The 26,088-nt window shown below is 40.3% G+C and overlaps 1 protein-coding gene and 1 pseudogene across 1 annotated transcript in view; one reads left to right on the top strand and one right to left on the bottom strand.

The window, feature by feature from the left end:
• The window catches only part of LOC122664163 (dehydrogenase/reductase SDR family member FEY-like), a 39,638-nt gene extending 21,186 nt beyond the window's left edge, over window positions 1-18,452 (bottom strand). The window contains exons 1-3 of the mRNA XM_043859866.1: window positions 18,150-18,452; window positions 17,617-17,737; window positions 3,459-3,576 (exon numbers count right to left, since the gene is read on the bottom strand). Coding sequence (XP_043715801.1) covers window positions 3,459-3,576; window positions 17,617-17,737; window positions 18,150-18,376 — 466 coding nt within the window. The 5' untranslated portion in view covers window positions 18,377-18,452. The remainder of the gene's footprint in view (window positions 1-3,458; window positions 3,577-17,616; window positions 17,738-18,149) is intronic.
• Window positions 18,453-19,298: 846 nt separating this feature from the next.
• LOC122665788 lies at window positions 19,299-25,346 on the top strand (annotated as a pseudogene).
• Window positions 25,347-26,088: the final 742 nt, after the last annotated feature.

Raw genomic sequence — 26,088 nt, 5'->3', positions numbered from 1 at the left:
TCTCGAATTGGAAGTTCATCTCCTGAGGTTCCTCTCCATCCAGATATGGTGGACAGCGGCGCTGAAGACTAGCTTCCCTATAGTGTCGCATATAGAGCTTCCTGGAAAAGTATTGAGCAGCCAAAACCATTCGCGATCAAAGCACCTGGTCCTTCTACTGCGCGGCCAGATAGATGCTAAAGCTTTGTTCCAGATGGTGGAAGAGAAGGGACAGTCAAAGAAGAGGTGAGGGATATCTTCACGGCCAATCCAACATAGGATACAAGTGAAGGCAACAGGGATGGTTCGGTGAATAAGGAAGGCTTGGGTGGGCAGACAAAGTCTGAGGGCTCTCTAAATAGTAAGGCTATGGCGAGGGATATGGCCTTTGAACCAAACAAGGTTGTGCCAGGGGACGGAGGGACAAGGGACCCTGAAAAGGTTCCAGGCAGAAGAGGAGGAGAATAAACTGGAGGGGGAGGGGAGCCAAATAACCTTATCCGCAAGGGTGGTGGGTAAGAGGGGTAAGGGAGGAAGGGTGGCCCAAATCAGAGAGATGATGTCTGGGTTAAGGGAGGGGTGAGGGGTCCAAGAGCTAGAGGAGACAGGGGCAGCCTTAGGGAGGCCAGAGTAAAAGATGGCCCTGGGGCCAAGAAGATTAAAGAGGATGCCAATAGGGTGCCAAGGATCAAGCCAAAGAGAGGTGGAATTGCCATTGGAAACGGAAGAAGAGATACCACAGAGGGCCAGGGGGCGGAGGGAGAGGATCTTGCGCCAAATCCAGGAGGAGTCGGCAAGGATGGGAACAGTCCAAATGGAGTCGGATTTAAGGAGATGAGAGTGGACCCAAGATACCCAGATGGATTCCTGGCGGGAATGGATTCTCCAGAGGAGTTTAAGGAGGCCCGCAGTGTTTGAATTGCAAATGCGGTGGATTCCCAGACCACCTTCAAACTTGGTGAGGCAAATAGACTTCCAACTGACAGGGTGGAGAAATCTAGGGGTGTCGCTACCCTTCCAAAGGAAGGCACAGAGGATTCGCTCAATAGCCTTGATGGTGGAGGAGGGGATGAAGAAGATGCCAGTCCAGTAGATGTAAGTGGCTTGAAGGACCGAGCGGATACATTCAAGCCTACCCGCGTAGGAGAGAAGCTTACCTTGCCAGAGCTGGAGGCGCTTGCGAATGTTGTCAAGCATAGGGGTGCAGTGCTGGCTCGAGAGCTTGGCAGGAATCAGAGGAAGGCCAAGGTACATGACCAGAAGAGAGCCAATGGAGAAACCAGTTAAGAGGCGGAGAGCTTCTTTAGTGGAGTCAGAGGTACCAGCAAGGAAGATTTTGGATTTCAGCAGGTTGACTCTGAGACCAGATAGGGACTCAAAGTGATGAAGCAAGTCCATGATAGCAGAGATGGAGGCGTGGGACGCCTTAGAGAATATCATCAGGTCATCGGCAAAGGCCAGATGGGAGAGGTTGATGCGCTTGCACTTGGGAAGAGGGGAGATTAGGTGGAGATCAGTTTTGGTTTGCAGGCACCTGGAGAGGACTTCCAGGGCAAGGGAGAAGAGGAAGGGGAAAGAGGGCAACCTTGGCGGATACCAACTTTAGAGCAAAAGAAACCGGCGGGCGAGCCATTTACCAAGACCGAAAAGGATGGGGTGGAAATACAGGCGTAGATCCAGCGAATGAAAACAGGGGGGAAACCCATGAGGGAGAGCACATCACAGATGAAATCCCAGCGGATAGAGTCAAAAGCTTTGTGAAGATCAATTTTCAAGAGGGCCGCCGGAGAATGCGATTTGCGGTCAAAACCACGAACAATCTCAGAGCAGAGGATGATGTTGTCCGCTATACTTCGGCCGGAGATGAAGGCCGATTGGTTGGGACTGACAAGGGAAGGAATGACTCCCTTGATCCGATTGGCTAGGATCTTGGCAATGAACTTGAAGATGAGGTTGCAGAGGGAGATAGGCCGGAAGTCAGTCAAAGAAGTAGCCCCGTCCTTTTTAGGGACGAGGCAGATGAAAGTGTGATTGATCTGAGCTAGCTGACCAAGCTGGAAAAAGAAGTTGGGACTGCTTTGAAGATCTCACCTTTAAAGGGGTCCCAGTAACTGAGAAAGAATCCCATACTGAAGCCATCAGGGCCAGGAGCCTTATTGGACTTATGGGAAAGGATAGCCGGAGAGATTTCATCATCAGAGGGGATGGCTGTGAGAGAGCTAAGAAGGGGGGGGGAATGAACTTGTCAATGAGAGAGGGAGGGATAGGAGAGGGGGGGAAGGGAAGGGTTGAAGAGGGAGGAGAAGAAAGAGGAAGCAGCATCTTTGATATCAAGGGGGGAGGAGAGGTGGGTTCCATCAAAAGCAACAAGGAGGGTGATGGAATTCCGATTCTGCCTAGCTCTGAGGGAGCAATGGAAATAGGCAGAATTCGAATCACCAAGCTCCAACCACTTAGAGCGCGATTTCTGACGGAGAAAGTTTTCCTCAGTGAGGGAGAGAGAGGAGAGATCAGCGGAGAGGCGCTTCTCCTCAGCGGCGAGAGCCGGGTTGAGAGGGTTAGACTGGAGCTTAAACTGAATGGAGGAGAGGTCAGAACGACAAGCAGAAAGATGGGAAGGGATATTGCCGAAGGTGGATAGGTTCCATCTTCGAAAGGCAGATTTGGTGTTGCGGAGCTTACCAAATATTGGAATTCATTGTTTGTGTGTACTATTCAACAACATTAGTAGCCTTAACAGTAATTAATTTGACCCGATACTACATCACAATTTTTATTTTCTCTTCTATGAGTGTACAATCCAATCCAATTGATCACAATCTCTGGACGGCCAAAAGGAATGTAATAAAATATGTTGACATGTCGGACAGGTCCAATAAACCCTAATCCCACAAGGTAATTGGCCCACAAGTCTCAGCTAGCAAGGAGAACTAGTCATCAAGAAGATTCCTTAATACACCAATTACTTTTAAAAAATCTAGAACTGAACCCCTATATCAGATGCTTGACCACACAAAACTAAAATAGTTCTGGATTTTCTGATTGTTCAGGGGTTAAAAAAAAGACCTTGAATTTTTTGTTCCATATATTTGCTTCAGGACAATGAAGAAACATTATGAGTTACACGTACATGAATAGGATGCTTCTGCCTCCTTTTTATTTCTTCTCTTTTTTTTTTTTTTTTTTTTTTGGAGGGGGGGGGAGGGGCGGATAACGTGCATTAAGTGATTACTGCAAACTGATCCCCATTTTTGCTCAGGTGTATGTCCTAGAAGAGACCTATAGTCGCAGAAGTTTTTTGTGTATTTCATGTTTCCACCAGAAAGAAGATAATAAGTTCCTTGGGATCACTTATCTTTTAATTTTAAACCAGCAAGAAGAATATGTTTCACTTTAGTAAAAGCACTAAAGAAAAACTAAATAGAATGGGTATTCAACATATCCCCCTCAATAATCAAATTATTGAAGTCCATACGAACCTCCAATTGAAAAGATGCCTGCATTATTGATCAAAACATGCAGAGGTCCCAAACGAGCATTCCATGCTTCAGCAAATCTCACAACAGAATCCAATGAGAGAAGATCAAGCTCCATCACCTTGCCAAAAGTCACAAATTTGAGCATATCAGTGACCCTGCAAATATAAGTTTCATTTGAATGATGGTACAACATATTCATAAATAAAGTATCTTAATAGTCAACAACACAGAGGGCGGACCTCAGTGCAACGGTAAGGTTGTTCCATTGCGACCTAGTGGGGTCACAGGTTTGAGTCAGGAAACAGCCCCTCCATGAAGCGGGGGTAAGGCTGCATACATTATGACCCTCCCCAGACCCCACAGTGGCGGGAGCCTTGTGCATTGGGTACGCCCTTTAATAGTCAACAACACATCAGTATGGAAAGTAATATTTCCATAGCAACAGCTAGCCTTTATAATATCATGAAATGGGCATATGAAGGCTGTTAACTGTCAGATAAGTCTCCAGAGATCTCTTAGGTCAATGTTCAACAAGATAAAGTAAAATATGATTAATGGTTGAAATAATGGTACCTGGGTTGGAAGGTTTGAAAAGTACTGTTTTTTTTTTTTTTTTTTTTTTGGGGGGAGGGGGTAGGAGGAGAGCAGTTGAGCTGAATCTTTAATCAGAAGTGCCATAGCTACATCCTCCAGAAGATGTCGATTTCCTTTCTTAAGATACTAGTGAAACTTAAAGAGCCTCTCCCACAGACATTTCATATAATCAAACCCACGTTCTGAATTGACAAATGAAAAGTTTGTGTGCAATCCAACCTTTTGGAGATGGTTGTTTGACCGAGAGTTGGCAAATGACTTAAGTACTAAGAAAGCAGGAAGAGTAACTTGTCCTCGTGGATCATGATACTCAAACTTTGAAGTAAAACTATCAATGACATTTTACAACATTAAGGGCATCTAAAACTCTTTGATTAGAGAACCAACGCAAATGTAATGCAGTTGTGGTTCAACATTACGGCCTGTTTTCATAATTACTTGGTTACGAGCTTTTGTTTTAAATATTTTGTTTGTAATAAGCTCAATTAAAAAGCCCAAATTTTAGGTCGATATGGGGTACATGAATTTAGTCTTTTAATTTAATATATTCTAGTATGTGGGGTCTTCTTAGTCTTGGGAGTGAAATAGTTCAGTCTAGCAGTTTATCTAGAGTAATCTCATTAATGCTAATCTAGCTAGTCTTAGCGTTTAAGTCCATTAAGTTACTTAGTGGTTGTTTAATTCTGTTAGACTATGAGTTTAAAGTGTTAAAGCTCACTCAAACATTACTTTTGAGATTTTATATAAGGATAGAACCCCCTATCAAATTACATAGTTGAATAGAATTTTATTTGGGCAAGTGTGTGAGCGGTATGAAATCCAAGAGTTGGATATCAGCATAGTTGTCAAGGCATCGCCTAGGTTACGCTTAGGCGTCCAGGCGGTTTTGTTGGGGCCTAGGCGACCTCTGCCTTATTGCAAGGCGCCTTGCACTGGTTTTTATTGGTGTCGAACCCAGTATTGGTAGTAAATGTTTGGTATTTCATTTACTTAAGATATTATTCATAAATAAGCAAATACCCCCTATTTGAATCCAATAAAAATAGTTAAAAAATCAAATTCCAAAAGGATCAAAAGTCAAACCCCCAGTTCAAGAACAAAAACTGGATTTTTTACGGTAGGTAAAATTTTCAACTTTCTAATGCTGGGGTTTTTCTCAAATCTAATAATTCTATAAATCTTAATATGGTAAAACATTGCTAAAAACCAAAAGTGCAGTAAAATATTCATTCGTTCTGATATCTAAAAAAATATTTTCATTCAAAGCGATTTTGATAGCATTCACACATACCAAATAAGGTTTGACCGGAACAAAACATCTTCAATATAAATCAGATTTAAGCAATTTTGGATTTGTTGGAAAGCTGGTTTTGTGCTCTACCAATTACTAAAAGTCTCATGTAAAAATAAAATCATTTGACTAGTCAAACTTCTTAGAGAACAAGAACATTTCTCTAAATCGAGAACAATTTTAATTACTTATAGATAAGATCATATTTTCTAAGAACAGTATAAACCAAATGTGAGACTAGTATAAACCAAATGTATGTTTGATTGTTTCAAACTTCCAATAGCTTGCTTCTTCAATTATGTTGTCTTCTAGTTCTATGTTGATTTTTGATGACTTGATGTGGCTTAATATTGATTTTTTATGACTTGATGTGACTTAATGTGGCTTAATGTTGATTTTTTGATGACTTGAGAGGGCTTAATGTTTATTTTTTATGATATAAGGTGTGAAAACCACAATAAATTTAAACTTTGGAACTTGTGTGATTTCAGGTTCCAGTGCTCAGTCCATGGTTGCTTCAATGCTATAGGCTGCATCGGTCGAGGATGTGGATCAATCACTCGACACACCTATGGAGGATTCCAGGGAGTCTTCCTAACTTGCCCTTCTGGAGTCAAAGGACTCTAATGGAATCCCGCACCAAAGTTACCTGTGTCGGATCTGCTGGCTGGACAGCATGCAGAACCTCTCCATCAACTAAAACCATTGTAAGTATAAATTACTTGTAATTTATAATGTGTTATACTAATCAATTAGAGTTAATAGGAGTAGTTTAGTAATTTATCCTTGTGGGACCCACATCCCCAGTGGGGAATCCTATTTTCAGTAATTACCCAAACCCGGATTACCCCTGATGTCATATGACATCATTATATAATTAGAATAAGCTAATAGGTACGAAATTCTATTAAAAATCTGATTTAGGAATTAATTTCTAAAAACTGATTTTAGCTTTAATTAGGCAAACAGCCCTTTACTTAAGCACTATATATATATAAGTTATTTCACTATTCATAAATCATAAATCCTAAACTAAGGAAATCAGAATCGATCCTAAGACTTAGAAGAATAGAGAAGAGAGTAGAAGGAAGGAGAAAGAAGAAGAAGAAGAGGGAAAAGAAGGCTGAAACTTGGGGCTGGTTCTTTATACCTGAAATCAAAGCTTTTAGACCGAAATTGGAGACCTTGCTACACATTTCAAGGCTGCTACCTATTAATCTCAGGTAGGCCTCAAAATCCCTGCTGCTCCCATCTATTTCTTCTCTAATTTCAGTCTAAACTCAGCCTAAGCAATTGGCAGCCATTAAAGCTTATAAACCAAGCTTTGCTAATAAAAATTCTGCCATTTTAACCTTGAATTTATAGGTTTAAGAGATCAATCCCCATGCTTTAACCCCAATTTGTGTAATTTACTGGTTCAGATGTAGCAGCAGCCTATATATTACATGCTGCCTTTCATGTTACACCTGAACCATGTAATCTATTAAACCCTAATGGGTAATTGAAAGCAATTAATAAAAATTCCCAAATTTAAAAACCAAATTATGAAATTGGACCTCTAATTGTATGGACCCACTTTAGATTAGGGTTAAAACACCAAATTGGGGCTATGCATGTCAGGATCAAGGTACTAAAACTCGGGTCTCGGTACCAACTCGGCTCTTGGAAAAACCGAGATGAGTCGAGATCTCGGATCTCGCCGAGTTGGTGCATTTTTTTTCCCCAACTCGAAGCCTCAACTTTGGGTCAACCCGAGATCTGGACCCGAAATCTGAGATCTCGCCGAGATATGTCGAGTTTTGGCTAGTTAGGTAAGGTATTTAAGTGGTAGGTGGGGTAAAAAAAGGGTCGAAACCGAGATCCAAACCGAGATCCGAGATCTCGCCGAGATATTGCACTTTTGAGACTCGTAGGCAGTCTCGTCTCGGCTTTTCCAAAAACCGAGAAACTCGGCAAGATCTCGCGAGTTCTCGATCTATGGTCAGGATGTGGGGGTTCCCAGCAAAACCCCCAATTCTGACTTACCAATCGGATGCAAATGCAGGATTTGAACCGGTCGACCGGTTCACCTGACCTCTGAATCCAGTTCAGTTATTTTGGACCAAAATGCCCCTTGAACCTTGGTTGGACCTTAGCCTGCCTCCTGACCCTAATACTTGATATTTTCCATTGTTTTAGGACTGTGTTTGCTCTGTTCTTCACTGTTCTTGCCTAATTACTGGAGTTTATTCACCTAGGCTAGTCTATCATCGCCAGGTAAGGGAATTTGACTTAATTTATTAGTGTTTATTGTCTTAATTTCTTCTTGTTCAATATGCCATGCCATGCCATGCATCATTAATACTGTTCAGATCATGTAGTTTCCTAGCTTTAAACTTTTTGCATTCGACTGCACCTGAATTAGGTTGCATTGGCATACTGCATTGCATTAATATTACTTAATACTGTACAATGATGTTTATGATGCACTGTTACTTTACAATTGAACTGTACATACATATGCCATCATGACTAGACTGCATTGGGTTAGGATGCTTCATTACCCAGTACTACGTCCCTTACCAACAGGGGAAGAGGTGTTGGATAACCCGTGATAGGTCCGAAGGGATGATTCCGGAATGCCATTCACTGTCCCATGTTAGCGTGTGTATTCCGTTGTGGGAACAAACAGTAGGGTTAATCACTGGGGGTCCGTTAGCGTCAGATGTATGATGCCTGAGCTGTCGGGTCTCCACCGTAGTAGAATGCTTTCTCTCGGGTGACCGACGTCTAGTTATGTGTTTCCGAGACCGAGGCTAGTATTCTATTACAGTAGTACTTATACCTCATGCGACTTAGTATCCATGTTAGGAGCATGGTTACTTAGGACATTCATTATGGACTGTTGTGATATGTTTGCATGCATTTCCTTACTGGGCTCAGTGGAGCTCACCCTTATGTACACCTTATTTTTCAGATGATATTTCTACTACTGCTTCTGGTGCTTCTATGGGAGTCTCCACTACACAGGACTCTCCTTCAGCTCTCGGAGTTGTCACTCCTCACACGGTGGAGCACTATGCTTAGTGCTCATGCGACGATTGTGCTTTCTCTTGAGCCGCCTGGCTGACAGGCTACCTCTTTCCTTTCCTTTTTGTATAACACTTTTGCATAGACTAATGTATATAAGTCTTTTTGGGTTTTGGGTTACTTTTGTGAACTTCTTATGTAACTCAATTTCACTTGAATATATATACAGCTATTATCACTAGTTCTTCCTTATTTACTGTCTTATTCATATATTTAATTGCTTCCGCTGCATTTAAATTCTGTAATTGTGAATGAGATTTGCGAATAGAGTACAGCACTTGCGATCCTGGTGGGTTGGTTGGATGTGAGATACATCCAGTCACACTTGGCCCTTATAAACCGGACTGGGGTGTGACATAAGGTATATATTGTAGCATACTAAAATATTGTAGCCTACTAAATAATGTTAGAAAAGCAGGAAATAAAAAATAACACTTGGGGGTGCCTTGGTCGCCTAGGCGGGCGCCTTGTCGCCTAAGCGCTTAGACACCCCTCCAACGCCTTGGGTCGCTTTGCCGCCTTGACAACTATGGATATCAAGCTGCATCAATTTTGGTACCAGAATCTAACCTAGCCATGGATAAGTTTGTTTTCAAAATTAGAGTTTGTCTTCTTAATGGAAAAGTTGCTTCTTTCCTTATTGATAAGAGCATCAATGTTAGTCTTGTCAGTCAGCCCATTGTGAACAAGCTGTCCGATCAAATAATGGACAAGTCATGAGAACATGTGTTCGTTGCACTTCCGTTTCTCAATAATTTGATGGTGCTTGTTGTGAGATGTTTGATTCTTCCAAACGCATCATTAAAGCTGGTCAACGGTAGCTGGAAACACGGAAAAGTGTAGTTGATTCCGATAGAAATATATGCGTCCTTAAGCCTTCCCATATGTCACAACTGTTCGTTCTTCAAGGACTGGTTGATAAAGTATGCTCGGAGACAAAAGAGGCACCACTAGCAATCCAGCCACAAGAACCGAAAGAATCGACATAAGAGGAAGAACCTATTGTCCTTATTATAAGTGAAATAGAACAGCAATGCCAAAAGAAGACGAGAAGATTATTGTTTATGACGTGGATACAGACCTAACTGTTCAATCCCCCAAAGTCTCCTATTGATTTGGTATCTCTCTATCTCCTACCACCATCAATCTGATTTTCTTCTTGCCTATCTCTTGTTATTAGTAATCCCAAATAAGCTGATCTCCATGGTATCAGAGCTGGTCTGATCTAGGTTAGAGAGAAAAACCCTATTTTCTCCCTTCTTTTCCTCCAATCGATCTCTCCTCCTCTTCTCCCTTTTCTCGTTTTTTCCTGCTCCCGTTCTTCTCCCTTTCAGCCCAAAAACAGGGGCAGCACTAATGAGGTAGACATAAGATCGATGATTTAGTGCTGCCCCCCTTTCTCTTCTATCGTTTTTTATTAAAAAACCCTGCTGGAAGCCTCATCTGCAATTTGGAGTTCCCCTTCTTTGAGACCAGATCTCTATAAACTTGATCCTCTAATTTAGGAACACCCTATGCAACCTTTTTCCAGCCCTATTCTACCCTATTCCTAAACCTAACTTCCCTTTTTCTTTATCTCCATCTTTTCTTAATTTTTTCCAGCCTCAATCCCCAAATCGATCTCACCTTGTCAGGGTTTTTCAAAACCCTGACTCCACTCGATTTTGGGGTTTCCCTTGTAAAATGCAGCCAATATTTCAGGGATAATTCCCAACTAATCCAAGCCCTAATCGACCTCAATTTGAATACAATCTGATGGCTGGATCTGTCCCTACAGCAAAATCTTTACATCCTGCCTTTTATGGTTCCCTGTTAAAACCCTAACTCAAATCGATATTAGGGTTATAAGTTTGATTTCTTGCTGCCTTTTTTAGGGATGATTACTCCACCTACAGAGACCACTCGACCTCAGTATTAACCTCTTTCCAAGTGTTTGAAGACCCCTAACCCCAATCAATCCTTCTTTTCAGGGTTTTTTTCAAAACCCTGACCCATATCGATTTTAGGGTTAAGGTTGTTTGCTGCTATTGGAGTTTTTTGTTGATGTTTCTACCATTAAGAAGGACATTCTACTTCAACTATTTATGGCTTGAAGAAGGTCTACTGCACAAGATAGCTGTTGCCCTCCTTTTCTGCGATTTTTTAGTATTTCTCCCACATGAAGATCCAATCTCAATTACCAAGGAGATTGGTCATTCGAACTAGAGATCCATTTCAGCAGTTGTGGTCAGCATGTATTACAATAAGCCAGCACCTTTGACAAGTCATCCTCACTTTTGTTGAAGCCCCCTTCCCTACAATCGATATTCACTTTCAGGGTTTTTAACAAAACCCTGGCTATAATCGATCTAAGGGTTAGGGCAGTCCACTATTGCTGATTTTTTTAGGAGAGTTCTAGAAACATCAAAGGAGTATTTAGCCCATGATTCAACATCTTACATCAGTTTTTTTTTTTTAAACATTACAGTTCATTCTGTTGGCTTGGTTCCTTCAATTTTCAACCGATTTCTCTTACTTATTCTTCTATGGCTGGCTGCTTCAACTGCCTATGGATTTGTCTGGTTATTTATCTTATTTTGCTGGTTATTTTGAGCTTCACTCCCTACCTAGCTGGTGTTTTTGATTGGCTTCTATAAGTATGACTGGTTGATGTGTTACTGCTGCCTTCATGTGGAATACTGCTGCCCTATGATTATGCCTGAGTTTCCTCTTATTGGAGATCGAATTTCTTTCGTTATGGAAGACTAGCATCTGCTACCTTGGAGATCAGCTTATTTGGGATTACTACAATGTGTTCCACGATTATTGGTTACACCTACGAACCTATTCAGTTATGTGGAGCTTTTCTGGTTCATATCCGGCTCACTTTGGAGCTTAAATCCTAGCATTGTTACTACTTCAGACCTGATCCAATTTTTTGTTGAAGATTCTTCCATGCATTACTGCCCAGATATCTTCGTTAGTACTGTTTAGCATGTGGGACTTTATACATTGGAATTTTTGCACACTTATTCCTCCTTGTTTGAAGATTGATCAAGCCTTGAAGACTGGAGCCTTTCCTTACTTCAAATCAGATCTGTATACTTGTCAAATTTGAGTATTGGAGTTAGGAGTTTCTCCCCTACAGGAGTTTCCATCAAAAGTGTTTGTTTGATCGATGGAAGATGGTTGGATCTTTATATGTTGCATAAGTTATTCCTACTTCATTATCCCACTGCTGTTTTTCCATCACCACCTCCCAAAACATACCTTTAGCATTCCCCATAACCACCTTGGAAGTTAATGGTATTCTCTTTACCATTTCTTCCTTTTCCATTACCCTTGGTAGCCATTGACAAATTCTGGAATGTTATGTTTTGCCCTATCTCTAAAATCATCTCTCTTATGTCCACGTGCACTACACGTGAGGGGGGGATTATATACAGTATACCTGCAGCCATTGCAAAGAGCAGAACATGCAGGGACACTTGGTGCAAAACATAGAAGGTCAGAGGTTTCACTATTGCCAATGGGTATCTACTTTGTTATTGGGTTAAAGTTTGTCATAAGGGGGAGGTTGGCCTTAAAGTTTTGAAGATGTTTGGTTATTGCCTAACCATATGAGATCCTACAGTTTGGTTGCTTTTTCCGCTGCTTAATCTTCTTTACTGCTGCTTGACTCATTTGCCGGCTACCCTAGTTGCTTATCTTCAAGATTATAATTCAGAAATTCATTATTGGACAAAGATTGGTGAGAGATGCCTTTTTACTGCTCATGTCTGTCCAAGTTTGAAGGTCTATTTTTTTCAAGTTCTTGAAGGTCTGTTTGGGAGCTGCATTCATTTTGGAGCTAGATTCTGCTACAACTTTTTCCCATTTTATTCAAGTTGGGCATTAGTACCTTGTATGCGCCTTGAGGGGGAGTGTTAGCATTGTCATGGAGAGAGTTTTTTTTCTTTAGTCCACGCTGGATCTTCCTTCTTTCATATTTGTATAATCCAGCGTGAGGGGGAGTGTTAGAATATATGTACTCCAAAATACCGTGGGGGTATTCTAGTCCTTTTGGGGGTATTTTTATGTTATTAAGTGTCATTAGCTTATGTCAGCTATGTGGGTTTTAGTCCCACATCGCCTAGCTTCAATTATTTGTAACTTCCCCTCTATTATAAATAGAGGGGCCTTTCTGTCATTAATACAAGCAATTTCATTATTTTATTCCCTCTCTCTGACCCACGGTTCATCCAACATCTTCCTTCTTATGTTCTTCTCCTATCAGTCTACTCATGTGCTGACCTGCAGAACCAGCAAGCCAGACTCCATTGATTGGTAATCTCTGCTACATCGTAAGTCCAGATCTGAAAATAAACTGTTTATATTCAGTTCTGTTTCCTGAATCTGGAATTCTACTGTTTTGTACTGTTATTACTTCTTTTCTGACTTCACATCTGAAATCTTTTCAGTCCTGCATTCTATATTAGTTCAGATCTAGTTTACCCCTATCCTAAGGCCTGAGAGCGGCGTGAAATCTAAGAGTTGGATACCAGACTGCATCAAAACTAGTCCAAAATGGGAAGCTTTTGCTTGTATATAGCACTTCACAAACTAGGGCAGAAAGTCGGAAAACATGCACATCATGCACAGAAGGCAAGAGAAGAATGAGAGTTATTTACTTTTAAATTGTGGCACCACATTTTTTTTTTTAGGGGGGGGGGGGGGGTTGGTATAGCTTTTAGGATTCCTAAATTTTGCAATGCCTAAAATATTGCTTTCCAACTGTCTGCGGAGTTATAAGAAATTCAACATAAGATCTGCACTCTGCAATGACGTCTTAAAGCCAATCCATAAAATATGAGCTGATATTGAGTCTTGATGCAAATCTAAATACAGATTAGATACCAGTCCTTCTGCCCTTGCAGTTTGGCACTCTACAGTCCAACCATCTAGTCAAACCTCCCAACAGTCAAATAATCAAATGCTAAGGTACAATTAAATCATGAGAATCCATGCTACAGGTTTGGCTATGTAACTTTACGTGCCAGCTGAATACCTGAAGCTCTAATCCTCTCTATCCAGACTTGAATTGTTAAGGCACAATCAAATCCATTAATAAATTGTCCGTAAAAGTTGAAAACAGTAAAAAGTTGCTTTCCGTGCAGTGGTTAACCTTGTCGCTATTATTCCTTAGTGAACTTTTATTTGAATATCACTAAGTTCCCGTTCATCATTCTAAATGTAAATATATCTCAAATCAAACCAATCTCACAATCTGATTATCCTGCTCAGATGTTCCAAACAATTCGACCTTTAATTAAACCAGACAGTATATTAACTAACCAGCAGTTTTTGACTGTCCACCAGTCCTAAAGGTTGAAGCAAGTCATGCAACTATAATGCATAGCAGTAAGAAGCCTAAACAGTCTGACCACCCAATCTAGTTGTTCATGAAAACACTCTTTGATGGCTTGATCACTTATGTATAAGAGGTTCAAGGATATCGATAGGTTCACTTTGACCATTAGTTGCATCAACTCCTGGGGATGCTACTGAGAATGTATGGTCTGTGTGTAATAGGTCTTGGGATTTCTTTCTGGCACAAATAAAATTTTGCTTTTCCATTAACAAAATTTATTTTCCTGTTTTGATGAAAGAAGAAAAAGAAAAGAAAAACAGATGGATCAGGAAAATAGAGACTAGAGATTAGATGAATGTAATCATTTGATTAGACCAATTTCCAACCCTAGGAGATGTCTTCTGAATTGAAGTCCAAACTCAAAAATGGTCTGACCCAAACAAATGTACTGAGGATAATATATTTTAGCCATGTTAGGACTTAGGAGTAAGGGGGAGGAATCGTGAATAGAGCTAGCGTCAGCTCCTAATTCACAATTCCTCTTGGAGGGGTATTTTTGTCTCTGCTGTTTTATTATTCTAAACCTATTTAATATACTGTTTTGGGTGCAGTCAAACTCACGGCTGCAGCCCCCAATTGTGCAGCATCTCTTCTTCCTTCTCCTCTCTTCTTCTTCTTCTTCTTCTTTCGTCTTCTTCTTAACTAATATTACATGGTATCAGAGCTAGGATTGTAGGAGTTGATCCAACATCCTTAATCCTGCTCTGTTCCCTGCGGTTTGATTTGAATAAGCTTGCGGTTTTGAAGACCTAAGGTTTTGGGACTTCTCTGGATTTTATCTTAAAAAAGGGGATGCAGCACCCTTTGCTGCAGTTTTGTGGTTTTATTTGAGACTAGTTCATGACTATACAAAAGAACTAGGTCTCGGTTTTTGGTATGTGTCAAGGTTGAGATTGATTCAGGTGCTGTTTGCGATTTGGATCTGAATCGAGTTATTCGTGGTTATTGTTTGTCGCCGGCTGGTGTATTGATTTCTTTAAGAAATTAATTTCAGAAGTTTTTGTGATTGATTGAAGGTCATATCTCCTTGCTGTCCATCAGTTTCACTCTGACATTGACTTCTCTGTGAAGCTTCGACTTGTTTAGTTAAGCATGGGTGACGCAAAGACAACTGTGACTGAAATGTCCGCATCTTCTCATCGCATTACTGGAAGAAAACTTGAAGGAATTTCTAACTTTCAACAATGGAAGAAGGTGGTTCGATTGGCCTTGACTGGGCGTGATCAACAAGGTCACCTAACAAAATCAAAGCCTGAAGGAGACACAACATGGGATATGGTGGATGCAAGAGTATTGAGTCAGATGTTGAACTCAATGGATAACCAGATTGCAGACCTGGTTACTCACATTGACACGGTAATGGATTTATGGGAATACTTGAATGTCCTCTATTCTGGGTAGGACAACTTGTCTCGAATTTATTACCTGTCCCAAGCCTTTTATAAAATGGATCAAAAGACCCTGACTGTTACTCAGTATTTTGCGGAGTTCAAGCGACTATATGAGGAGCTGAATTCCACTCTTCCTATTACTTGTGATGTGAAAGAGATGCAGCAACAGCGTGAGCAACTGGCTGTTATGGTATTTTTGGGTGGCCTTCGAAAAGAATTTGAGCCAGTACGGTCTCAAATCCTCGGTGGGGATAGAATCACCACACTTCCAGAAGCATTTTCTCGAGTTTTACGGGTTTCCCGTGAGAGCAGTCACGATTCCTCCCCCTCACTCCTAACAAGCCATTTGAAAATATACACAAAAGAATCCAGGTAATCTCATTTTTTCAATCTTTTGATCAGATAATAACATAGATAAAAAATTAATATGGAACCATAGTTATCAAGGAGCCACCTAGGCATCCAGGTGTCTTCTTGTGTCTAAGGACAGCATGCCTTGTTTGATGTGAGAAAGGCAACCAACCGCCTTGGACCCCTTGGCGTCGCCTTGTGGCCTTGTGACAGCACACTTTATATTGTATCAGTTTTTTGACACTTCATGTGTTTAGGTTGATTTATGTTTATTGCTTTGTTTTTTGTTGAATATGCTTACATTAGATCCTATACTTAGGTTATTATATGTTGGTTTTCTCTACTTAGGTTATTATATGTTGGTTTTCTCATACTAGGTCATTACCAGCATAATTATATCATATTGCATTGATATGGCTTCTATGTTGTATATAAGCATAATTATATAAAATTATCATTCTTATATTACAAATACTGCACGCCTAGGCAGGTGCCTTGTCACCAAAACATTGGGTCGCCTAGTCACCTTGACAACTATGCATATATCCTTTTCAGGGTTTAACCTTCTTTTCTTTTTTCTCTCTCATGAAAATAGTTAACAGAGTCAGTAATATTTTCTCAGTTACTGCAGAGAAAAGACTTGTTGATGTTTCTAACTGCCATGTAGCAGCTTAGTTGCTACTCAAACTTTGTGGACAGGCCATATCATCCATGACTAGTGTGGTAAGTTTTAGCCCAAAAGCATTACACCATTTGACACAATCTACGGGACAAGTTTGGACAAGAATTAGAGACGATGCTATGAGGGGGGGTGGGGAACTGATGTACAGTGGGTTACATGATTGAATTTGACTTAAAAATTTGACACATGAAAAATTCAGTGGAAAGAATAGCCAAATCGCCCTCCATTTCTTGGATATCTGGAAATATATGGACCCGATGATAAAGTTGGGCCAGGAAATTCAACATGTGGACAATCCTAGGGATGGCCTGTCTATACAATAAGGTGGATTGCCTCACTATTTGGAGCATAGGAATTTTTACAATGAAGAATGTAAAATTAGTAGATAAAACTAGGCCAATTAAGTAGCATGTTTGGAAGAGCCCAATCATGAAATGGAAAATCAACCAAAAAAAGAGGGGGGGGGGGGGAGTTGGGCATGCCACCAGCTTTCGTTAAGCTACCGGCATACACAATCATAGGGCTGGACGCAGGACGGCAAGGGGGTATTTTCCAAATGGGGAGGAGAGAGGATGACACATGTTGGGCACCCTTGTGGCGTGCCCAGCCTTTTCCCAAAAAAAATCATGAGATAGCAAAAGCTAAGTGGATAAATGGTTTAAATGGTAAAGCGAAGTAAAAAAGGAAAATGACGGTAATTAATCATATTCATCACAAGGTGGGGACTGATCAAGGTAACTGCTGCTAGAAGCATATGATAGACTAAGTCCATGATTGGGGGAGCTTCTTGGGCTTCTACTTAGATTCTGAGAAGCCAGCTTCTCCAGATGAGAACCTCTAAAAAGTGAGTCCATCAGTTTTTCCCTCTCGAAATCTTTACCATCAAAGCTGAGGAGTGCCTCACCCCATCCCTCCCCCCGTGTCTGGGCTTAGCTTCTCACGCATCAGCTGGACATGAGAAGCCTTCGCAAATATGCCCCAAGTAAAGTATATCTCATCTGCAAGATAACCTAGCACACGTATTTGTGCCTGTTTGCAAATGCAATATAAGAGACAAGAATGCCTTGACATTGTATCAACATAAGGCATTAGAATAGCCTTTTATCATAGACAAACCAAATTCCATCCGGGAAAACAGACAGACTGAATTGTTCAAAATTAGATCGACAGCAATCACCAAAAAAGAAAATAGTCAATTAAAAAGATCATACATTTGGTTTAATTTTTTACCAACAAGATCAGCCGGAATGCAGCATATGAAAAAAGGAATACAAAAGGAAACAGAAAAACTTAACCCACGTATTCAAGCACCTAACAAATCAAACTCCTTCTCTATCCAATGCCACTTAAATGGTTCTTATACATTGTATATGTCTGGGGGTAGTACATACCTCAATGTTTAGGGGGAGTCCCATTCCAGACCATTCATTTTGCCACTTCTGGATCAACTCATGAGCTGCCTTGGGGTTCCTCACTGCCATAACAAGATGTGCCCCTGACTCTGCCATCTGCCTGTTAAATCAAAGGAAGCGCATGTTAGCACTTCACCATCACCACATATCAATAATTGACCCAACTGCCAACAAATTTCAACACAGAAGAAACCATCTCACCCACCAAATTACCAACATCTCATTAAAAAGATAACAAATGCAAAACCATTAAAGGAACGTGAAGACCTGAATGACAGAAAAACAAAAATGGCATTTAACTAGAATAGTGCGGTTGTATCGGTTGATCCGAAACAAGGAACCCATAAATAATATAAAATAAACCAGATTTAGCTCACTACCCAATAAGTTCAATAAAGAGAATAATCACTCAGCTCAGCATGACAAATAGGAACAGAGGAAATTGAAACAGAGATCGAAATGATGAACAGGTTCAAACATGATTATCTGGAATAAATCAGAGATTTATTTACCTTGCCATTTCGAGGCCAATTCCACTCGTGCAGCCGGTTATGATGCAGGTGAGATCGTTGAGCGGAGGCAAAGACATTGGGTTCTCAAGATGGCTCGCCGTAATCCTTTGAAAGAGAAATTCGTATATCACATAGAACCACCCTCTCAGCCATTCCATCCATCCAAGTCCTCGCTTGCATTTCCCAGTTGAAGATGAGGAAGAAGCTGACAACGAAGGAGAACCCATCTCAACTCACTCTCTCTCTCTCTCTCTCTCTCTCTCGCTCTCGGTAAGATTCTCTCGTTCTCTATTTCTGGCATTTTCTGCTCTAAAATTGAACATTTTCGCCACCGAAAGTGTTTCAGGTTCTTTCACCTATGGGTGGCGAGTAAAGCGCGTTACATTGCAATCCACAACGGAAAAATGCACATCGTATGGGATATCGTTTGATTAGACTCTCCTCTTCGAGTCCGGATCAGCTACCCACATGGAGATGGGTGGGGACAGATCTGACCCCTCCATGTGGGTAGCAGATCTGAACTCTCTTCTTCAAGGGTCTAAAATTGTTCCCATAGATCCTCGATTCATTTCCAAGGCTATGTTTGGATGTGAAGAAAAGAAAAGCCAAAAAAATTTGAATTTGAGGAGATAAATAAACATATCTATCAATTATGATCATTATTTTTGTTCTATTATGTTTTTTTCTTCTTTTTACATTTCTTGGCATCCAAACATAGCCCTAGATGAAGAGATTCCATTCCATAAATTTCCACTGCTTTCTCTTGTCACAGATGCACCCCTAGATGCCTTCTCTCTCTCATGTCTCTCTCATGTGTCATGGTTGAGTACTTGAGTGAACCAATTGATATTCTTTCTACTATTTCTACTATCAAACCCACTAAGGGTGTTAAGAGGTTTGGTTTCGGTTAAATGATATGGTTCGGTTCTGTTCAGTTCAATTCACTATGTCATAAGTAGAAACCAAAATCAAACCATCCTCAAATAGGGTAAAGCCCCCGCGCTAACATACAAAACTGGTCATAGAAAAGGGCAAAAGAGATGAAGGCCAAATCCCTTCCGATGTTGGGGGGCAAAGAGATATACCTTCCACGGCTACTGCTTCTATGTCTACTGACTGCTATCCGTCCAGATGCGACCTATGTCAGTGATGTCGATGGATCCAGGTCGTCAACGTACTTTCAAAGAGGCGCTTTCTTCATCTCCATCTCGATCAATATCTACACATGGATGTGTTGCTATTTCAACAAGGGTCTGAAAGAGCTGATTCAACCAAGCAAATGGAGGCATTCAAGTCGGAGACCTGAGAAGGATTCTCTTTCCTTTTTCTTTATACGTCATTTCTCATGAGTTTCTCGAGTTTGGCCTTTCCTCTGCCCAGAAAGTTGTACAATTGTCCAAGGATTGGGAGAACCGGGAATGGTGGAAACGGACGGATATCAAACTTGAATTGCCCGAAGAGAAGGCGGTACAGGCAACTAGGCAGTCTATTCTTTGGATGTTGGATCAAAAATCTATTTTCATAAAAAAAAAAATTATAAGCAATTATTTGATGGGAAAAAGAACCCTGTCGATTCGGGAGTGCGGCCTATGCCAACACTCCCATGAGTCTATCTCTATCTTCCTCATATGAAAAGACACCTATGCCCCCTTTTTTTTAGGAGGAAAGATAGACACATGGGAGTGTTGGTATAAGCCACACTCTCAGACAGATAACTACTTCCACTTATTTAATATAAACTTACTCTCATTTAAAAAAAAATAAATAATTATATAATATAAACATAATCCATCTTTTTTAATTTGTTTGGCAAAGAAAGCCATGTAGAAGTTTGGTTTCAAATAGAGTCATGTTGACCATACCTTGTTTGTCAAGCATAAGGATGCAAAGTCATAGCTCTTATTGTTTATGTAGACAATATAGTGATCACCGGTGATTATGAGATAGAAATCTCTATTATAAACTCAATTGGCAACTAAATTTGAGACCAAGGACTTAGGACAACTCAACTACTTCCTAGGGATTGAAGTAGCCCGATCCAGCAGAGGGATCTTCATTCCCCAAACAGAAGTGCGGATGCTCGGTTATAAGCCTGCTAAATCCCCCCATTGAAGTTAATCACTAACTTAACAGCACAGATGGCGACTTTGTAGATAAATAAAGATATTAGCGCCTTATAGGAAGGATCATCTATCTTTCTCACACTAGGCCGGATATCGCCTATGTTGTAGGCATTGTTAACTGTTTCCTACATGACTCTAAGATTGTTCAGCTTGAAGCAGTATAAAGGAGTATACGGTATTTAAAGTTTGCTCCAGTAAAAGTTATCTTGTTTCCGAACAATGGAAATGTGAAGTTGGAATTCTTTACCGATGCTGACTGGGCTGGCAAAATTGATGATCGTCGCTCCACTTCAAGTTACTATACTTTCTTGGAGGAAATCTAGTTACATGGCAAAGCAAGAAACCATCCATTGTTTCCAGATCCAATGTCGAAGTTGAATACAGGGCAATGATACAAGGAGTATGTGAACTAATTTGGCTAAAGATGCTTCTTAATTAGTGATCTAAGAATAGCACTTGAGGGACCTATAAGTAAGGGTGTCAAAACCAAGCCGAAACCGAAAATCGAACCCAAAACCGAGCCGAATTAACTGAATCAAGCCGAACCGAATTAATTCGATTTGGTTTTGGTTATGGTATATGGTATTCTAATTCAACTCGGTTCGATTTCGGTTTCGGTTTCGGTTTAATGCCAAGACCCGTCGATTTGAACCGAAATCGAACTGAATAAACCACTTAATCCAAAGCCATATATCTTTTAAATTTTTTGGTAACCATATCTAACCAAATGACTTTAAATATTCCACTTTTCATAGGGGAAAATAAAAAACTCTATGAATTTTCTTTGTACTTTTGGTAACCATCTAACCTAATGACTTTTCATATTCCACTTTTCAGGTTTTCTCTATTTCCCTTTCTCAGTTTCCCTTTTCTACTCTTCAAGTGTGCAATCGAATTAGAACCGTAACCCAAAACCGAATTAGACCCGAATTGTAATCGTATTTGAAAACCGAATTAGAACTGTAACCGAACCGAATCGAGCAGGTTTGGATTCGGTTGGTGGTCCCAGAACCGACTCGTTTTCGGTTCGGTTTCGGGTCACACCCTCAAGTCATGGAACTTAACCGAATACCCGAAACCAAACCGTTTGACACCCTTACCTATAAGGCTCTACTATGACAATAAAGCTGCGATCAATATAGCTCATAATCCAGCTCAGCATGATAGGACCAAACATATTGATCAGCACTTCATTAAGGATAAAATTGAGGAGGGTCTAATATGCACCCCATTTGTTACCATTGAGAATCAATTGGCAGATGTATTCACTAAAGGCTTATTTATTCAGTCCTTCCATCTTGTTGTTTCCAAGTTGGGCATGCGAGACATCTATGCACCAACTTGAGGGGGATTGTTGAAGATAAGGTTCTCTATGTAACCCATCTAGATTCGTTGTATACTTGTATCTATATTCTAGATAAGGCCTATGAGTCAGCCTTAGCTAGCATACTTTATTTGTTATCCTCTAGTTTCACTATAAATAAATGAAGGCCTTTGTCACTCTGACAAGCCATTACACTCTCTCAAATCTTCTTTCTTCTTCTCTAATTCTTCTCATCCTTTTTCTCAATTGTATCTCTCTCTCTCTGTCTCTCTCCTTGTGTTGTGCGACTGTTCATGCATTTTCTGCTACATTATTTGTGTTAGAAGAATCCGAGAGGAAGGAAGAAGAAGAAGCCCAATGAATGACGAAATGAGAAAGGGAGGATAGGGTTCAGGAGTTCAAATAGTCCTCTATTTTCCCCCTTCTGAAAATGCTGAAATACATCTGTAACCCAAAAGAGCAGTGTATTGATGGTTCCTTGATACAAATATTTTGTTGGAATTAGTTAGGGTGATTTTGCTTGATTTTAATTTTTTTTTATCATGTCTTCACCTGGTGAAACCTCATGCCCATGTGACCTAAGAAGTCTGAATCCCATGCATGTATCATCAATATCATGAACGGTGGTGTTTCTTGCCCAACAAATGCCTTCCTCGGTCCAATATCTACCAAATCTTTTATAAAAATTGCTCTAGATTTTAGAATACCAATGAAGCATGTGATATTTGGCAAATATTGGACCGAGGAAGGGATCTGTTGGGCAAGAAACTCCAGCGTTCATGATATTGATGATACATCCATGGGATTCAGACTTCTCAGGTCACATGGACATGAGCTAGGTTTCATTAGGCGAAGACATGATACAAAAAATTAAAATCGAGCAAAATCATCAATACACTGCTCTTTTGGATTGCAAATGCATTTCAGCATTCTGAGAAGGGGGAAAATAGAGGAGTGTTTGAAATCTTGAACCCTTTCCTTTCAGAAGAATGCAGACCTTTTGTGTTCAACTAAATAATCTTCTTTAAAGTTGAAATGACAACATGATGGCGCGGGGACAGAAACACATGAAAGGAAGACTAGGAGGAAGTGATGCCCGACGCGAGCTCCATTTCTTTGTGTGTGTGTGTGTGTAAGAGAGAGAGAGAGAGAGATTCAATATTTTCTTGCATTGGCTGCTTGAACGGCTCATTCTTAAAAATTTCTTGTCTTCCACTTCCCTTGATTTCCCTTCTTCAGTGCAGGATAATCTTTTTATTGATGCCCAATGTAGGCCGAGATATCAAATTCGAAGTTTGTAATTTGTGTAGCTAGCCCTCTCCCCTACTGATGGCAATGCCGAAGGTGGGAGTTAGGGGTTTTCTAGCTTTTTTTTTGTTATAATTTCTCTTTTGGCATTGTAATTCTTTTGTTCATTATTAATATAAATGATCTTTTAGCAAAAAAGCTCATTTTTGTTCATTTTTTATTAAATTGCCCAATTTGATGACTTTTGTTTGTGAAAAAGAGAAACAATCTTGCTCGTCCTAAATTTCTGATATCATCATTCATCGGGCTTCTTCTTCTTTTTTCCCCTTGGAATCTTCTGACACAAACAATGTATCACAGAATGCACGCGCAGTTGTACATCATAGGGGAGAGAGAGAGAGAGAGATTCAATATTTTTCTATTTTAGATGATCGAAGAGCTCATTCTTATTCATTTCGGATTAAATTTCCCAATTTAATGACTTTTATATGTGAGAGAGAGAAGCATTCCTGCTCATCCTCCCTTTCTCATATCATCAATCATCTTCTTCCTTCCCCTCAGATTTTTTTTTTACAAAATCAATGATGAATAGACTACACACATAGTCGCACAAAGATGTGATAGAATCGACAATTCATTGTATTGATTTGCATTACGGTAAAGAGAGAGGAGATTAAATACAACCTAAATAACCAGTTGGCCTTACAAGGATAGTAAACGGATACATATCAAACACTGCCAAATATATCTCAACTAAACTAGGCAACCAAATACCAATTATGTAGTACACTAGGAGGGATTCAAATATGTATTTCCTTTGTTTACTAAGGCTGCATTTGGTATGCATTCTAGGTCGATTTCACATTCTCAGATGATAAAAATAGTTGTTTTTATCGTCCGAGAATGCATTCCCAGAATGCATACCAAACACAACCTAAGATTATTAATTTTCTTCTTCACCAAGCTTTCTAGTATCATATTCCAAGGCAAAAGGTAGTGTTCTTAATTTATTACTATTTTTGTTTTATAAATAGTAACGGGAACATGTCTAGGCAACAGGTCACAGATCTCAGCAAAAGGTAGAGCTTGCATTAATGGCAACATTTCATTCACTAATATTTATCTATTTTAGCTTGTTTGATGTTGTTGTAACGGTCTATCTCTTTCTTTTTTTCTTTTCTTTTTTTGGGTTTCCTTTGCAGTATATCTTAGAAACAAGTGCTTATCCAAGAGAGCATGAGCAGCTCAAGGAGATCAGGGAGCCCAACTTTAATAAGTATGGCAGGTGGAAGTCGGGATCAGCTACCCAGAGGTGGGTCCCACAGCCCATGGAGGGTTAGGATCTGTCTCCATATTCCCCAAGTGGGGAGCAGATCCGGACTCGGCAGATGGTAAGTCCCTTTCACTCAAAAGTCCAAAATGCTTATCCTGCTGCACGAATCATTGTCTCCTCCAATTCGCTGCCCCTTCCAATTCCTCCAATTCTTCACATGGGGGCAGAAATGACCACCATATCATCTGCCCAAAAACACTGCCCAAGGTGGGGTCCATTCCCCCTATTAGAGGAATTGGAGGTGCCCGAGAATTGGAGGTAATAATTATTCCCTGCTGCACTTCTTACTCTTGCCAAAGGCTACAACTTGGGCACAAGGGATCACGCAAAATTACCGTTCAACCCCCAGTGAATTAAAAAATTCCATTCACTTAAATGATCCTGCACGCAGTCTTACTGGGCCCCCATTCTAGTGTAGGCGCTACACGACTGGTTAGTGTTCTCTTCTTGCCCTTTACTTAAATAACTAGTGGGCCATACATTTAGATGGCCCATCGAGGTAACTCTAGTCTCTAGATGTCCTGAACAACAACTTGTCTCAAAACGATATATGAGGCCAAGAAAAACTTTTACAGTACCTGGGCCTTCGGCCCATTAAATCAATAGTTCCAAAATGTATGGGCTGTCCAGATAAAACTCAAGACAATCCCAATATTCCTTGAAAGGTGATGCATTTGCATGTCACTTACAGTCTTTTGGTTCACAACTATATATGTTGCAGGGCTGAGGCTTTAGTGCCTGCTGATGAAGGGCAGTTCTTATCTATGCTTTTGAAGATATTGAATGCCAAGAAGATGTTGGAGATCGGAGTTTTCACCGGCTATTCTCTTCGGATCACCGCTCTTGCATTCCCAGATGATGGCACTGTATGTCCGTAGAAAACCAACCCCCCCCCTACCAAAAAATATTATCACAAAGAGATTAAAAATCATAATGATAGCATCTGGATTTTAATTATTGCCTATGAAAACACTCTATGGTGTGGTACGGTTGCTCGTGAGGAAGAGGAGGTGGATGAGATTGTGAAGGAAGAGAAGTTGCTTAAGGTAATGAAGGATGGAAGAAGGGTCATAATTGAGTTTAATGCTTTCTAAGCTTTGGATCCTCGTATTGAACTATCCCAGATTTCTATTGGTGATGGTATTACCTTATGTAGACGCCTCCGTTAAGGTACTAATTAAATGCAATTAATATGGAATGCTTCGCGTGACATGAAGATTATATGGATGTTTAGATCACACTCTGATCTCTTTTAGTTTCTCATTTTGGTTTATCCATTTCTATTTCCTTTGTGATGTCTCATATGTACTTGTTTCTTAAGTGATAAATTTTTTTCTGTATTCTATCAATAGGAGGAGGGGGGGGGGGGGGAGAGACTTTGAAGGTCATGGACCTAAAAATTTGTAACCTGTACATTGCCCTGGATCCAGCCCAAGTTTTTGTTAATGTTGGGCATCCAGTCATGAAATTGGGCTTGGACTCAGAAAATTCAAACTTACTTGAAAAGTTGGGCTTGAATTGAGGCCTTATAGGTAACATGTAATTCCTGGGAAAGATTTCATTAACTAGAGGAATCAACAAACGAAGCACCTTGAACCAAAGAGGGGCATAAAATTAGCCAACGTCTAGCTGATTGTGAGAACAATGGTTCGTCCATTCCACGATTCTAAAAGTCGGTTAACCTTTTGGGGTTGGTGTGTGGTTTGTGTGATTACATTTTCATAAAAAAAAACTAACAATGGTTCGTCCTCAAGAGATAGCTCTCCTCTTGGAAGAGAAAGAATAAGTGTCGCCACCTAGATTAGGGTATCACTACAAGAAATTGGTGCAACGACGGCACTTTGGGTTGAGATATTGCGGCATTTTCTACAACTGTCGTCATATATGAAGATATACCGACATTTTGTTAAA

Source organism: Telopea speciosissima, chromosome 6 (genome assembly GCF_018873765.1).
Source record: "Telopea speciosissima isolate NSW1024214 ecotype Mountain lineage chromosome 6, Tspe_v1, whole genome shotgun sequence".
NCBI lineage: Eukaryota > Viridiplantae > Streptophyta > Magnoliopsida > Proteales > Proteaceae > Telopea > Telopea speciosissima.
This window is presented reverse-complemented; position numbering and strand designations above follow the sequence as displayed.